General features: G+C 47.2%; 1 protein-coding gene across 1 annotated transcript in view; it reads left to right on the top strand.

Moving 5' to 3' along the window:
- Positions 1–270: 270 nt before the first annotated feature.
- The window catches only part of MTURN (maturin, neural progenitor differentiation regulator homolog), a 32,197-nt gene continuing 15,738 nt past the window's right edge, over positions 271–16,729 (top strand). The window contains exons 1-2 of the mRNA XM_061165439.1: positions 271–608; positions 12,236–12,358. Coding sequence (XP_061021422.1) covers positions 447–608; positions 12,236–12,358 — 285 coding nt within the window. The 5' untranslated portion in view covers positions 271–446. The remainder of the gene's footprint in view (positions 609–12,235; positions 12,359–16,729) is intronic.

Genomic DNA, 16,729 nt, shown 5'->3' with positions numbered 1-16,729 from the left:
CCCGGGATGCTCCGGGTTCGTTTTTTAAAAAGGGGGCAGGTGGAGACAGGAGAGTCCGCGGAGCACCCGGTGCCTTCAGCCGTGCTCCGTCCCGCCCCGCCACGCCCACTGTCAACCTCGCCCGGCCGGGCCGCGCCAGCCTCCCGGGCTGCCCGAAAAGGGGCGGGCGGAGAGGCGGAGCTGGGAGGAGCCGGGCGCGGCGCCGCGCAGTCCCTGGCCACCGCCCACCCGGTTACACACAGCATGTAAACAGTCCCCGCCGGGAGGAGCCCCGGGACCGGAGGGAGCCCGAGCCGCCCGGCCCCGCCGCCTGCCCGAGAGCCACAGAGCCGCGCGCTGCCCGTCCCGGAGGAGGGCGCCGGAGGAGAGGAGGGCGGGCGGCGGAGGGAGCGGGAGGCGGGCGGCGCGTGAGGAGGCTGAGGGAGCGGCGGGCGCGGCGGGCCAGGATGGATTTCCAGCAGCTGGCTGACGTTGCGGAGAAATGGTGCTCCAACACGCCCTTCGAGCTCATCGCCACGGAGGAGACCGAGCGCAGGATGGATTTCTACGCCGATCCCGGCGTCTCCTTCTACGTGTTGTGTCCGGACAACGGCTGCGGGGACAATTTTGTGAGTGCTCGGGGGAGGGACCGCCGCAGCGCGCGGGAGTGTGGACGCGCGGCCGCTACCCCGCGCCCCGGCTCACGCTCGCCGGGGAGGCGGTGGGGCGTGAGGTGGGGGGGCGTAACCGCTCGCAGGCACCCCCAAGGCTCCGCGCTCCGCCAAGCGAGCCCCTGAGCTTGGCGCCTTGGGGTCAGCACTCCGGGTGAGGCCAGTAGGAGGCAGGCAGGGGCATCCTTAGAATCCGGGAAGCTCGGCTAGGGAGGGCAGTTTCCGGGACGCGACCCCGCGGCTCGAGCGCAGTTCTCGGCTAGAGCATCTCCGAGGATGTCTCCGCCTAGCGCCAGTCCGGGCCGGGGCGCACGGACCCTTCACTCCCGCAGGATCCGGAGTCCGGAGCTTCCTCCACCCAGGCGTCCCGTCCGGGTGAGGAATCCCGTTACCCTCTCAATGCGCAGACACAACTCCTCGAGTTTCCCCGCCCGAGAGAACCCTCATCCCGACCCCTCTCCCCATGTTATTCTCAGTGGTATTAAGACACAAAGCCTCTGTCCACACTAGCGATGCCCCATCTCCTGGACCAGCTTTGCGGAATTACACCCCGGATCTTAAAAAGGCACACGCGCGTGCGCACGCACACACACTCACACACAGAGGCACGCCTAGCCCCCTTTCCTCTCGTGCTTCCATTGCTCCTCTCTGAGCTTCCAACGAGATGTGTGGAGCCCGAAAGGTTCTGTCCAGCTGAGGCAGCGGCTTGGGCCCTGCCAGAGCCTTTTGATTTTTCCAGATGGGGGTGAAATTCCACCTCCCTATCCCACCTCCCCGCCCCGCCCCGCCCCGGGCTCGGAGGGACTTGGACCTGAAACTGCGGTGTCCAAATTCTCGACTTCGTATCCTGCCCTCACTTGGGATCTTGGCGCTGGCAGTTGAGGAAGGGGAGGTAGAGGGCCGGGGAATTGGGGTGGGAGGTGTGGAGACTGGGCGAGGATGGCGTTCCATGAAGTATTTGTAAGGACGGGGGAAAAAATAATGGTCCCTACTTGTAAGATGGAGGCGGCTATGGGCTCAGGTTACCGGCCTGAGTTGCAGGCCTGAGCCTGGAGCTGGCGCTGCTGCCGCCCCTGGGGACGGAGGTGGGGCAGTGCAGAGGCGCGGCCTGGCGCTGGCTCTTCAGGTGGGGTAAGACGAAGCTGGTTCAAAGTCCAGGCTGTCGTGCACCCCAACTGCCACAGAAAGTTCGACAAGGAGTTAGTGTGATTGTCTTTCTTGGCCCCAGAGAGATGAAGTCCTCTATGTGACTTAACATGAAGCATGCCCCTCCCACCACTCCACTCCACTCCACAAAGGTGAGAGACTCACCAGGCCCCAGCCTCCTGACCCTCTAGAAGAGGGATAGCCTTGAGTGACGGTCAAATTTGACTTGTGACAGCAGTGACTCTGGTCAAACGCATTTTAATGTTTTAAAATGCTCAGTGTACACATCTGAAAAATGGGTATAACACCAAGCCCCAGGTGATCAGATAGATAATGCGCCTGACAGTCTCACCTGCACAGCAAGGGCCCCAGAAATTTGGGTCAGAGATCTGGGGTTCCCCAGAGTTTAGAACGTGTCTCTTTAAGAGCCTCAACTTCTTACCTGTAAAATGAGGTTAATCAGAATGCCTCCATCGGAGGTATTTGTAAACTGCAAGAAAGGTATAAATGTATGTAAGAACACTGTTAACTGTAGTTAAAATAAGTAAGTGTTGTTTGTCAATGTGGAAGATCATTAAAAAAGGGGATTTACTCCATAGTAAAAGCATGAATAAGTGCCAGGGATGTAGTGGAAAGGGCACCAGGATCCAAATAATTGCAGTGTTAGGGTTTGACTAGGAGTCCCTTCCACCCCTGGGCTTCCTTGGTCTGCCAGTGACCTTTCACCCTCCTTAATGTGTGAGATGGGGCAGGAATCACTCACGGCTCCAGAACTCACGGTTCCACACAGCCATCCTGCTGTCACTGCAGGAGACATTTCAAAGACAATAAATGGGTGAAGAAAAGCAAGGCTATTCTCTTGATTTGAATATGTTTAGCAAACCATCATTCAGAAACACGAAGTCTATCTGGCCTTTTTCAAGGCCACTCATATTACATTTTAAATCTCCATCTGTATGCGTGAAATACTTAGAATTATTTCTTTTGAAAGTATTGATTCACTGACAATTAAATGAAATAAATAGGAAAGAAAGAAAGTGGTGGTGGGGGGGAGGGTGCGGGGAGTAACTCATTGGGCAGACTGGACCTTTTCAGTTTCTAGAGGCCATAATAAACAAGATGCCAAACACTGGAGTTTTCTTAGCCCAAAACCTTGCCTCAGATTTGCAGACCAGGTTTGTCAAGATGCTGTTTGCCTCTAGTTAAAGAAACTCAGACATGAAGAAAATGTCCTACCTCTGTTCATTTCTTTTTCCCAGGAAAATCTGCTAAGTATTAGAAAAAATTTGAGATGAATGGAATCCTTGTAATCTGAAGGATTTGTTAACAATAGGAATATTTACATAGCATTTCTCAGTTTACAAAGTGTTTTTATATCATTCATTCATTTAACAAACATTTATTAAGTGCTCACTCTGTACCTGGCCAGGGCTACTTAGAATGGGGCCATTCTCTTCATCTAAGAAACTGTGGTAAAATGCCTAGGGGCACAGGCTCTAGGGCAGGCTACTCGAGCTTTCATCCCAGCTCCCCACATCTAACTTTGTGCCTTGGAGGAAGTTGTTTAACCCCTCTCTGTCATGACTTCCACATCTGTAAAATAGAGATGATATTAGTACCTCCCTAGCGGACTTGTTTGAGAACAGTACCTAAAGTGGGGATGATGTTAACAACTCTCAGGCAGAGTTTCCACATAGCAGTCCCTCTGGGTCTATTTAAAATGTTGATAAAACGGCAGGTTGTGTTCTTACCACTCCCTCCCTCTCCTAAACTGACTTCCCATCACTTTTGCAATAAAACCTAAGCTTTCCCGGCTTCAAGCCCCCACATGATCTGTCTCCCGCCGCCTCTCTGACCTCATCCTGGCCCATTCTTCCCCCTTGCTGAGTGTGTTCCTGCCACACTGGCCTTTCTGGTCCTTAGAGAAACCAAGCTCATTCTTGCCTTAGGGCCTTTACGTCTGCTGTTCCCTCTGCCTAAAGCACTCTTCCCCCACATCCTTACATAGCTCCTTTCTTTATACCATTGCAGCCTGGGAGAAACCTTTATACTCCCTTACTTCACCCTCTTTTATTCTTACCATAGCACTCACTAATACTTGATAGTCCATTGCTTATTTTCTGCCTGGCCCACTAGCCTGTAATCTTCATGAGCGCTTGTCTTACTCATCCCTGTATGGCAGCACTCGGAACATGCCAGACATGTGATAGATATTCAATCCATGTTGGTAAGAATGAATGAATGAATAATAGCCTAGTATAGAAGACATGTTAAATTTCAAGAGTGACAGCTTCAAAGACAGCTACCACTTTAGTGTGAATTACCATGTATCAGATTTTGTATGTATGAACCCATTTAATTTTAGTAATCTCAGAAGCCACTCTCTATAATTATCTCCACTTTACAGATGAGAAAACTGAAGCCAAGCGAGGTTTACTAACTTCCCTACATCTAATAGATGGTAGCCCTGTACTGAATACCTGGCACCACAAGGATGACAACAGGGGACCCGATTCAGACTTGGGTTCAAGGGCTACTTCTTATTGAGCCTCACAAAAATTCTGTAAGGTGGGTATTAATATACCCCTATTTTATAGGCGAGGAAACCGAGGCTAGTAACTGTAAGGACTCAGCCAGGACTATGCCAGTAAGAAGTGACAGAGTCAGGACTTGAGCCAAAGCCCAGAGGGCTGTCCCTTCCACCATGCAGAAGGTCTCCTGGACAGGATCAGGCTGGGGCCTAGGAACAAGGACTTCTTTTTGTCTGTCCTCTCTTTGGCAGCTCCTGGGCCCCTTGTGAACTCCTTCCCCTGCTTGCTTTACAGGCCATGTGGTCCCTTTGCAAACTGCTGCTCATTCAAGTCTGTCTCTACGGATGGCTGAGGAGTTCAGGTCCTGGGATAAAATGCTGCCAGTGCTCTGTGTGCTGGGGGTTCAGGGACACGGCTACCCTGCCTGGCTCTTCGGGTGTCACAGGGAGGGTGCCGAGAGCTTAGACAGGCGGCACGCCCCATCCTCTGCCCGCTCAAAAGGTCCCCAGGGCTCGGTCAGGCTTGAGGAATGGGGCGTTGGCAGCCACTAACATGCCAGACGGACAGAGGGGCACGTGCTCTTGGGCATGGCAGCACCAGCTGCTTTCCCTCCTCGCCTCGTCCTGGAGAAAAGAGCTCTCTGGAAACAAAGCCCACTGCCCAGCCTCTCCCTGCTGCTGACGGTGGGGGTGGGGGTGGGGGCTCTCCCTTATTGTCCTGCCAACCATTCACAACATGTTTGGTTCTACATGTATAGTTTAATCCCTCCTCAATACAAAACAAAGATAGCCGTTGTCATAATATTAAAGAAAAATGTTTTATTTATAGAAGAACTATGTGATTTAATTTTGTGTGTGTCCCTGTAACTGTGACTTTATATGTATATATATAGATATAATCCCCATTTTCATTCTAGGCCTGTCTCTATTATTAACTGTGTGACTAAATAACAACCTTTTTATTTTGGAGACAGAGGATACAACTTGTTTGAATGAGGTCGCATCATCATGTTTCCATGGTGGTATAGTGGAGAGAAGGCCCTGTCTTGTTCAATTTAAACCCTATTCTCAGTTTCCTCTTCTGTCTAATGGGTATAATCATACCTATATCACTTTATTTGCAGGTTAAATGAGCAGTAGTGGTAGACTGTAAAGCTTCCTATGGTGGCCATGTATTATTCATCTAGAGAGATTACATCAGGGAAAAAGATATGTCCTTTATCATTCATGGAGTGGTAGTCCCAAGGAGAGTAAATTTCTGCTCATATAAACTCAAGTAAGGGGGAGAAGACTTAAGCACTCATCCGCCTCTGCTAAATGAGAGGCAGTTTATCTCTGGAACCTTTTTTTTTTAAGATTTTTTTTTTTACGTAGACCATTTTTAAAGTCTTTATTGACTTTGTTACAATATTGCTTCTGTTTTATGTTTTGGTGTTTTGGCCAGTGTGGCATGTGGAATCTTAGGATCTTAGTTCCCCTACAGGGGATCAGACCCACACCTCCTCCCTGCATTGGAAGGCAAAGTCTTAACCACAGGACTGCTAGAGAAGTCCCTCTCTTGAAATCTGAAATCTTTATATCCACCCTGCTGTGCTTAGTAGCTCAGTCATGTCTGACTCTTTGCAACCCTGTGGACTGTAGCCCACCAGGCCCCTCTATCCATGGAATTCTCCAGGCAAGAATACTGGAGTGGGTTCCCATGCCCTCTGCCAGGGGATCTTCCCAACCCAGGGATGGAACCTGCGTCTCCTGCAGCTCCTGTTTTAGCAGGTGTATTCTTTCCCACTGCGCCACCTGGGAAACCCATGTCCACCCTGGGGCTATTATTATTTTCTTTGACTTACAGAGGAAGGAGCTAAGGCTCAGGTTGAAAGCGTGGCATCTCTCTTGATATCCTGGCTTTGCCCATTACTTCCTGTGTGACCACAGACAAGTTGCTTAAACTCTCTGAGTCTCAGATTCCTCCTTGATAAATCAGATCAGTGTTTGACACCAAGAGCAGATTGGAGGTTTGGTCAGACATGTTCGGAAATAATGCTGGCTGTCATGAGATGGCTTGTCACTCTTACCCCACCTCTTATGTGGGTAGCAGTCAGTTTGGGGCTAAGCCATACCAACTTAAAACGGACTCCCCAGTACTGCTGGCAGCAGAAAACCCACGTGGTGAGACTGAGACGCTTCACAATGGCCCTTTGACGTAGATAACTGAGTCCTGGGAGGACAGCGCGTGTGTTCTTAGCTCCCTGCCATCCCCAACTCTGCCTAAACACCAGGAAGTCAAGCGCCATCCCCACAAGTGTTAGAACAGTAGGGGCATACAGACTGTGATCAAAAAGGTGTTTGTCATTTGAATTACTTTAATAATCTAATTCCATTCTTGGTTAAGCTAGATATTCTTATCTCTACTACAGAAAACAGAAAGGTGCTCATTTTCCTATTTGCAGTTGACATTGTTTTATTGTCTTAAACCAGACGAGCTTTGATAATAAACTCTGACCCAGCTTACTGACAGAAAGAAGGGCCACAGATGACATGTGCTGAAATCAGAGTTCTCACTGGGGATCTTCAGCTCCAAATGGGCAGGAATCTATAAAGAGTAGGCTGCTCAGGGCAGGCACAAGTTGGGGCTGCTTCACTGCAACCCATGCTGTCCTGAGAATCGGAAGTGGTTTTAGTCAATAATGACATTTAGTTTTTTGTGTGTTTTTTTTAATGTAATGAGTGCATGCTATGTTGCTTCAGTTGTATCCAACTCTTTGTGATCCCATGGACTGTAACCCTCCAGGTTTCTCTGTCCATGAGATTTTGCAGACAAGAATACTGGGGTGGCTTGCCATGCCTTCCTCCAGAGGATCTTCCTGACCCAGGGGTTGAACCTGTATCTCTTGTGTCTCCTCCATTGCAGGTAGATTCTTTACTGCTGCGCCACCCGGGAAGCCCTTTTAATGTAATGTTGTTCAGTTGCTCAGTCGTGTTTGACTCTTCGCGACCCATGGACTGCAGCACGCTAGGCTTCCCTGTCCTTCACCATCTCCCAGAGTTTGCTCAGACTCATGTCTATCGAGTCAGTGATGCCAGGCAACCATCTCAGCCTCTGTTGTCCCATTCTCCTCCTGCCTTTCCCAGCATCAGGGTCTTTTTTAATGAGTCAGCTCTTTGCATCAGGTGGCCAAAGTATTGGAGCTTCAGTTTCAGCATCAGTCCTTCTAATGAATATTTAGGATTGATTTCCTTTAGGATTGACCAGTTTGATCTCCTTACAGTCCAAGGCACTCTCAGTCGTCTTTTCCAACACCACAGTTCGAAAGCATCAGTTCTTCAGTGTTCGGCCCTCTTTATGGTCCAACTCTCACATCCATTCATGACTACTGGAAAAACCATAGCTTTGACTAGACGGACCTTTGTCAGCAAAGTAATGTAATGCCCATCCTTAAATATGTGGTTAGTCACAGTTCTGCTCTGTCCTCAAATGGTGGTCCCAGAACCAGCAACATAAGCATCACCTGGAACTTGTTGGAAATGCAGTGTCAGAAACTCCCATGTGGAACCCAGTTATGGTGTTTTGATAAGCCTCCAGGTGACTGAGAGGGCTTCCCTGGTGGCTCAGATGGTAAATAATCTGCCTGCAAAGCGGGAGACCTGGGTTAGATCCCTGGGTCGGTAAGATCCCCTAGAGGAGGGCATGACAACCCACTCCTGTATTCTTACCTGAAGAATCCTATGGATAGAGGAACCTGGTGGGCTACAGTCCATGGGGCCGTAAAGAGTCAGAAGTGACTAAGTACAGCACAGCACAGGTGACTGAGATGGACTCTAATGCTTAAGAATCACCCTTTCCCCTCCTTTGTGAAGCCTTTTCTTGGCATTTCTAATATTGTAACAGTCCATGTCTGTGATCTGCCTTGGCTCTAACTACCAGATTGGAAGTTCAGTACATTCTGTTCCCAGATGTGTGTTTGCCAAGGAGTTAACATTGTTCAGAGCCACAGGTTCTCTAACCCCTTGCTATAGTTTTTCTATGGCCAGAGCGGGTGTTTGGTTTCTCATGCTTAAGATATTTTCCAAGTGGAAGGCCTGTGGCCATGCCCCGCGGTGCTGGACTCTGGGTCAAGTTCCCGTTTGTCTTTGTACAAGGCTAGACCCCAGATATTGCTTTCAGGTGCTTTAGCCCAGCCACCACATAGTCTCTCTGCCCTCCCCTGGTTTTGGAATAGGCCTCTCTAAGTTTCTAAGAGTAACCCTCCTGCCCCTGGAGAAGGAAATGGCAACCCACTCAGGTGTTCTAGCCTAGGGAATCCCAGGGACGGAGGAGCCTGACAGAGGAGTCCATGAGGTCGCAGAGTCGGACACGACTTAGCAACTGAACAACTACAGTGCTCCTGCCCCTAGTCCCCTTCCTGTTAGTTCTGAAGAGTTGGTCTGTTTTGTATGTGGGCACTGCCTCGGGTCACTGGTTGCTTGTCTTTCTTTGCATAGGCCTCTGCAAAGCAGTGGCAGCCAATCTGTGTTCCATCCGTGGCATGTGCCAGGCTTGTTTACCTTGCACTGTTGTCCTGATCTCACTGGTTTTTATATGATTCTCCTGTTGTTTTCCCTTTGTCTGTTTTTTCCCAACTACAGACTTATTTTTTGGTTCATCTTACCTTGTATTCTGTAGATTTTCACTGACTGCCATGATTAGTCTTAGAAGGGGGCAGTTTCAGTAAGTAAAACTGAATAGCTTTTGTTATGAGATACAATGGATATGAAATAATTAGCATTTAGTAAGTGATGTCTTGTAAGCGGCTGTGTACACCTGGTTTTGTCTCATTCCAAACCCCCTGCTCCGTCAGGTTATCATATGGGCCGGGATTCATTTAAAACTTTTCTAAAACAAGAAAACCAACACCGCTGGAAATTTGTGATAAGTTAGAAAGCCACGGCAAGGAAATTTAGGGAGAATGGACAGAAAGCCCTTTTGTGGGTGTTAAGTCTTTCTTCTCTAGGGCTTCCCTGGTTGCTCAGCGGTGAAGAATCTGCCTGCAGTGCAGGAGCTGCAGGAGACGCAGGTTCCATCCCCAGGTCAGAAAGATCCCCTGGAGGAGGGCATGGCAACCCACTCCAGTATTCTTGCCTAAAGAATCCCACGGACAGAGGAGCCTAGAGGGTTACAGTCCATGGTGTCACATAAGAGTCAGACATGACTGAAGTGAGTTAGGAGACATGCTTGTAAGTCTTTCTTCTCCAATGTATTCATAGATCAACAACTCCAAAAGTGGAGTAATGAAAATGGTGGCATGAATAACCTCCCCTGCATGAGGCTGTAGATGCCCTAGAAACACTTAAACTGAAGAAACTGATTGTCAGGCAGTGGTGGATACACTGTGATTTCTGTTACAGTTTGAGTGATACTGGAGAAGGAAATGGCAACCCACTCCACTATTCTTGGCTGGAGAATCCCATGGACAGAGGTGCCTGATGGGCTACAATTGATGGGATTGCAAAGAGTTGGATACGACTGAGCGACTAACACTTAGAGTGATATACTTTTATTAATTTATTTCCTTAATTTATAACTTAAAATATTTTTTGTAAAAAAAGGATAGTTAAAAAATAAGCTATATTTGTAAAAAAATACAAGGTTTTCATAGATACACCTGCTTCTGAATTAATTCTAACCTGAGTTGCCTTGGATAGTGGTCTCAGTGAAGTCACATAGGCTGTTTGATTTCGAGTCACTGCAGGTGGAAATCCCCCACACCATGCTCCTGCAAATGCAAAAGGGTAAATAGGGGACTTAGAGTCACCATTTATTGACTATCTATTGTACTATCTGCAAGCCAGGCACTGTACTAGGTACTTAATCGACTTTTTACTTTCTCTGTAATCTTCATAACAAGTCTAGGGAAGAAGGCAGGCTTAAGATTTTCCATTGTGTGGTGCTAGGTGTTAATCCCATCTCTGACTTGGATAAGAACTTGAAATATGCCAGAACTTTTTAAAATTTGAGTTTGAAAATAGGTGTTGAGCCAAACTTGTATTAAAGTGGACTTTATTGTTCTTGCTGAATCCCTACTAAGAATCAAGTGCAATAATGGATTTAAAGGCACTTCCTACTATTATGCTTTTTGTACAATGCAAGAGACTGTTACATGACTGTCATTTCAGTGACTCGACAACTTTAAGGGCCTCCACTTAATAGGGAATCATATTTGAGCTGTTCTCTAAAGTTAGAGACTCTAGAATGTATCTTTATTAGGTCAAGGAGGAAGCTACTCTAGAAGTCTGTTGGAAGTAGAGCAGCTTGTATCAGAATTGGACTTTCACATCTGTGAAACACAGATAATTGGGCTGTAAAGATGGCATATTAGCACCATGTTATTCTCTCTTGAGTCTGAGCAGCGTTTTTAGTTCTTTCCAGTTCCTGAAGATCCTGCAGTAAAAAGGAAGACGGGGAAATTTGTTTATTGCATGTTGGGCATGTGACTTTCTGGGGTGATGCTCTAATCATTTGTATTAATAGCAGGGGTAAGTATGTGCGTGACATCGACCATTTCTCCCAATTGATCTTGTCCCTTGCTCTCATCTGCCAGACATCTTCCTCTCCTCTCCACTTTTTTCACCAGTGTTGAGCTGTCATTGATCCGGCCCCTGTAAACAGTGATGCCCGGTACCTGACTGACACCCTGATGTTATCCTGGTCTTCAGTAACCCCTACCCCCATCCTGCTGCTCAGATATGCAGAGCAGGGGGCTTCTGCATCTTCATCTCTCAAACCAGTTTCTTGGGCTTATTCCAGATCCTTGAACATTTATGGGAGAAACTAGCCAAGTCTTAAAGATGTGCTAAAATGGATATCCTCATGTGGGAAAGAAAAAAAAAAAAAAATAACTTGTCTAGCCTAAGAAAAAATAAAGCCTAAATCAGTTTCCCCCTGGTGCATGTTAACATCGCAAAGTGTTGCTTGGGTACATTGCCCTCTTTTATATATATATATGTATATATATATAATTTTTACTTTATTTTATTTTATTTTTTTTGGCTTTGCTGGGTCTTTATTGCTACATGGGCTTTTCTCTAGTTGAGGCAAGTGGGGCTGCTCTCTAGTTGCACAGGCTTCCCTTATTGCAGAGCACAGACTCTAGGTGCAGGGGCTTTGATAGTTGCTGCACATGGGCTCTAGAGTTGCAGCTCCTGGGCTCTGGAAGATAGGTTTATTAGTTGTGGCACTGCTCCACAGCATGTGGGATCTTCCTGACCCAGGAATTGAACCCACATCTCCTGCATTGGCAGGTGGATTCTTTACCATTGCGCCTCCAGGGAAGCCCTGCAATGTCCTCTTAAAGCATTTTAAAGGAAGGTGAGATTTCAGAGAGCCTTTGTTTCCTGGTGACTAGGGATGACTTTTCCATATGTCCTCCTAAATTTTCATTTTGGAGTAAATTGACCATTGCCCCCACTCTCAGGCTAATCTGGGTAAAGAATGTTTCCGAGTAAGCAGTTACAAACTCTGCCTACTTAATCCTTCAGCCATTGCTGAAGGCAGTGGTAAGGATTATGCAAGCTCTTGGTTTCTCCTCCCTCCCACTTTAAAGCCACCCTTTGCCAGCATCAGGAGAGGGACATTGGAAATCACGGGTGGGGAAATATTGATCCCCCTGCCCCTTTACTATGTATGGGCAGATCTGATGGAAAATTGAGCAGGTGAGATATGGACCAGGAGCATGGGGGGTTTCTGCAGGGTATTCATCTTCTGCCTTTGATACAAACAAATCAAGAATAATTGTATGGATTTTTACTCTGGAATGGAGGCCTTCTTCAAATTCACATAATTGAAAAAAAAAAAATCTTCTTGGTTTTGTGTATTTCAGACTGAGTATAATAACTGTGTGTCTTTGTTTTCTCCTTTCCCTTACCGGTGGGCACGCAGCACGTGTGGAGTGAGAGTGAAGACTGCCTGCCTTTCTTGCAGCTAGCACAGGATTACATCTCCTCCTGCGGCAAGAAGACGCTCCATGAAGTCTTGGAAAAAGTCTTCAAGTCTTTCAGACCTGTAGGTGCCTGCTTGGCTTCCAAAGCCGTCTTATTGTCTCCAGTGACTGTGCTCTGAATAACACGGATTGTGGGGAAAGTGGGCAAAACCTGGAGTGACTAATTGTTTTTCTCTTGTCTGCCCTGTGGCTTAAAGATAGCAGTTCGTGGAGGGAGGCTGAAGGCGGAGAGGGAGGGGGAACGGGATGTGACACAGCTGTTTGTTGCAAGGATGATGGTTATTTCTAGCATCCCTTGAGTTAAGAGTCTCTGATTGGGTGGGAAGCACACAGTCTTTTATGAGACAACCGAGTATTCCGGTTCTCATCCAGTAGACTTAAAACCAAAATGCTTGCAAGTACTATGGAGGTTCTCTTGTAATAGGAAATTGCCGGAAGGCTGTATAAAGGAGGTACCCTCATGTGGATGGATATGGAGACGAAGAGACTAGATAGTTGTTCTTTTCTCTTTTGATAAAGTCTCTTGTAGAGAGCTTGCTTCCCCACCCCCCACCCCCGCCCCCCCAGCCTCCTTAGGATTTAGGAATCTGGATGTCTGTGGTTAGCTGACGGCTTGTTTCATTCTAGCTGAAAAACATGTGAAATGAATACTCACCCCTAGTTTATAAACTACTTCTCTCTCTTTATTGGAAGGCAAAGTCAGATTATGTGACATTTCCCCCAAGTTCAGTTCCCTGCCCACTGTAAGCACTCTACACATTCAAGGTTATTTGCTCTAGAATTTCCATTTTTTTCCCAAATCTTTTAATATAGTCTCTACTTCTTTTTTTTTTAATTTTATTTTTGGCTGTGCTGGGTCTTTGTTGCTGCTCTGGCTTTTCTCTAGTTGCAGTAAGCAGGGGCTATTCCTCTAGTTGTGGGAGGAACTAGTCTAGCTCGGGCTTCCCATTGTGGCGGTCTCTCTTGTTGCGGAGCACAGGCTCTAGCGTGTGCGGGCTTTGGTACTTGCAGCACATGGGTTCAGTAGTTGTGGTTCCCAAGCTCTAGAGCACAGGCTCAATCCCACACGGACTTAGTTGCTCTGAGGCCTGTGATTAGGCCTGAGGATCTTCCCTGATCAGGCATTGAACCCGTGTCTCCTACATTGGCAGGGGGATTCTTTACCACTGACCCATGACCCACCAGGGAAACCCCTAGTATCCATTCCTTTCTTGGAATCTTCAAACTTGTTTTTTGTTTCTCTGAACATGGTAGGCTTAGCTGCATAAGAGACTTTGGGATATTCCAGTGTTTCAAAATTTTGAAGTCTGTTTTGTCATCTTTTGTTTTCACTGGGTCCCCCTCCTGGTATGTTATTTCTTTGTGTGTTGGATTATCTCTGTGTGCTTGAAAATTTGAATATTTGTATTTGAAAATTTATATATCAGGATAAATTGAGGCCTAAGATAATGGTACTTTCCTCCAAAGAGGATTCAGTTGGAGACCACCTTCAAACAATTTAAGACTTGTAGTTCTTAGAACTCTCCAGGTGATGCAAAGCCAGGTTGCAGGCCTGGTTTCTTCTTGTTCTGAGAGCAGACTCAGTCTGTTCAAGCTGTTACAACAAAACACTAGGTGGCTTATAAACAAGAATTTATTTTTCATTGTTCTAGAGGTTAGAAATCCAAGACCAGCATGCCAGTAGACTTGGTATCTTGTGAGGGCTCACTTCCTAGACAGGTGGCCATCTTTTCATTGAACCTCATATGGTGGAAGGAGAGAGAGAGAGAACCCAAGAGCCTCTTTTATAAGGGCACTCAGTCATTTATGAGGTCTCTACCTTCATGATCTAATCACCTCCCTAAGGGCCCACCTTCTAATATCATCACCTGGAGGGTTAGGATTTCAGCATTTGACTTTGGAGGGGAGAACATAAATATTCGGACCATAGTATAGACTTTTGGGATCCTAGCCTAAAGCAAGGATGGTTCGTCACAGAAGCTCCTTTGTTGACTTTGGTCTCCCTAGCTCTTAGAGTAGGCTAAGCAGGCAGTAGTTTCTTTGAGAACAGCAGATGTCCTCAGGACAAAAGCAACTTTTTATGATAGGCTACGTCTGTGGGTACTAATTCTCAATATAATTAAGAAGGCATCTTTCATATTGAATCCAGCTTTTTTAGTTCTCTATGGAAGAGTTGGTCCTGACCAGAATCACTTAATCCACCACTATAAGAAGAGGAATTTTAAATGGGCTTTGTCACTCTGTCTGATTAGGATCATTTGTTCAACTAATTCTTTTTGTTGTTGTTTGTTCATTTTCTAAGCCTGACTCATCCAAAATAGATTTTTGACTTACAGATACTGGTCTATCCCACTTTCATCCATTCAATTTGTATTTACTGAACACCCAGTAAGCACTTGATGCTCTTGACTGCTCTGTCCCTAGCACTTGAACCAGACAGATGAAAATCTTAGATCTCATGGGGCTTGTATTCTAGTGTCAGGGAGACAAGATAAATGAGGACAACACATAACATGTTAGTGACAAGTGCCAAGGAGAAAACAACATGAGTCAGGGAAAGGGGGTGAGAAGTGTCTGAGGCACTGACAGTTTTGATTAGGGGAGCAGGCAATGCTTCACTGAGAAGGTTACTTGAGTGAAACTGAAGTGAGATGTGGGCCATGAGGCGATCTGCAGGAAGAGCTTTCCAGGTAGAGAGAACAGCAGATACAACCACAGGGGGAGAGAAAGCCAGGGTCAGGGAACAAGGGGAGGCTGGTGTGGCCTGAGTGAAGGGGGAAGGCAGGAGAGGTGAGAGATGAATCTGAGGAATTTCCGGGGCTTGCAGGTTACAGAAGGACTTGACCTGGGGAGCCTCTGAAGAGCTTGAGCACCAGAGAGATCCACCTAGTAGAGAGCAGGCTGTGAGGGGGAGAGGGGGTGCAGGGAGCCCCGTGAGGAGGCTGTGGTTGTCATCCAAAAAGAAGATGAGGATGACTCCAGAGTTCCTCATCTACTCACTGAAGGGAATGGCATTCATTTACTGAAATGGGGAAAGCTGCAGGAAGAAACTTGGGGAGTGAGACCACCAAGACTTCAGTTGTAGACTTGTCAGTGTTTGAAATGCCTGTTAGACATCCAAGTAGAGACATCAAAGAAGGCAAAAGTTAAAGAAAAAAAAAGTGGATTCCCTTAAATCTTACCTTCCCCTGCCCCAACCATCCCCCCCCCCCCGCCCCCCGAAATATTTGATTAGCAGATGGTACTCACTTTGCAGCTGGTTTCCACAGAGCGTCCACTCATGAGCTGGCCACCTGGTTCTCTCACCTGAGGTGGCCAGCAACAGGTTACCTGCAGAATGTGCTTCACTGGGGAAGGTGAGCTCCCACCAGAGCCCCTTCTGCCATCTTGTTTTACTAAGCCTGTGTCTGTGCTTAAGCAACCAGGCAGCTGTATAGAAGGGGGAAAAAATGCAGTCCAAAAAATCCAGATATTTAGCTAAAAGTGATTGACTTGATTGAATACTTTCTTTCAGATCAAGCTGCTTTGTGTAACAGAGGCACACAGATTTTATTAAGGCTGTTGGGCTTCCTGAGTTCATTTCTCAAGTGGAGACTTCTGCCAAAGTGGGCAGGATGGTGCTCCCAAGGTGGGGCCTTTGCCTGGTGCGAGGCCCCCTTTGCTAGGAAAGCTTTTGTGTGCTGGGCGCTGTAGCCGAGTTTTTTGTCTTCAGGGAAGTGCCTTCTCAGGGCTGGTGAGGGTGAAGTACACACAGGCTTGGGTTTCTCTCAGTTAGGATGTGCCCTAGATCGGATGAGAAGGGAGTGTTACAGACCTGAGTGAAGGACTCCTGGAGATCAGGAGGGAAGCTTTTACCCTCTCCCTCTCCACAGAAGAGTGCCTTTCTCCCCACTGCTATTTATCTACTTTATATAAAGGACATTTTATATAAAGGAGGCTTAGGTTATGACTCAGGAAAGGGTCTTGTTGCTGTCATAGCTCATAGTGTTTGTTGAAGTAACACATACCCAAATGCTGCAAGGTTATCAAGCAGGTGAACTTGAGTCTGTCATTTCCCTGAAAATTTTTGATAATCTGATCCAATTGTGCAGCTGCTTTTTTTTTTTTTTTAAATAGTTGGGGAAACCACAGGAGGAATATTTTCACCTTCCTCTTAGCACAGCCTCATTCATGGCTTTGAATCCTTGTTTTCCCTTGGCAGGCCCATTGCCAGCCCCTATCTTGTGCAGTGTGTTTCCAGAAAGATAAGGACCTTTCTATTGATAGCTTTCTGCTGCCTTTGGGGGCAGCAGTCAAGCAGAGTCAGTTCACTTTGCTGAAGCCCACACATGCCTGCCTGCCTGGACCGAAAGCATGGCGTCATCTCCTGGCCCTCCCCAGCATCCTGCCCAAGAGACTCAGCATGCTACAGTAGCACAGTTTACCTTTAGACC

Source organism: Dama dama, chromosome 18, assembly GCF_033118175.1.
Source record: "Dama dama isolate Ldn47 chromosome 18, ASM3311817v1, whole genome shotgun sequence".
Taxonomy (NCBI): Eukaryota; Metazoa; Chordata; class Mammalia; order Artiodactyla; family Cervidae; genus Dama; species Dama dama.
This window is presented reverse-complemented; position numbering and strand designations above follow the sequence as displayed.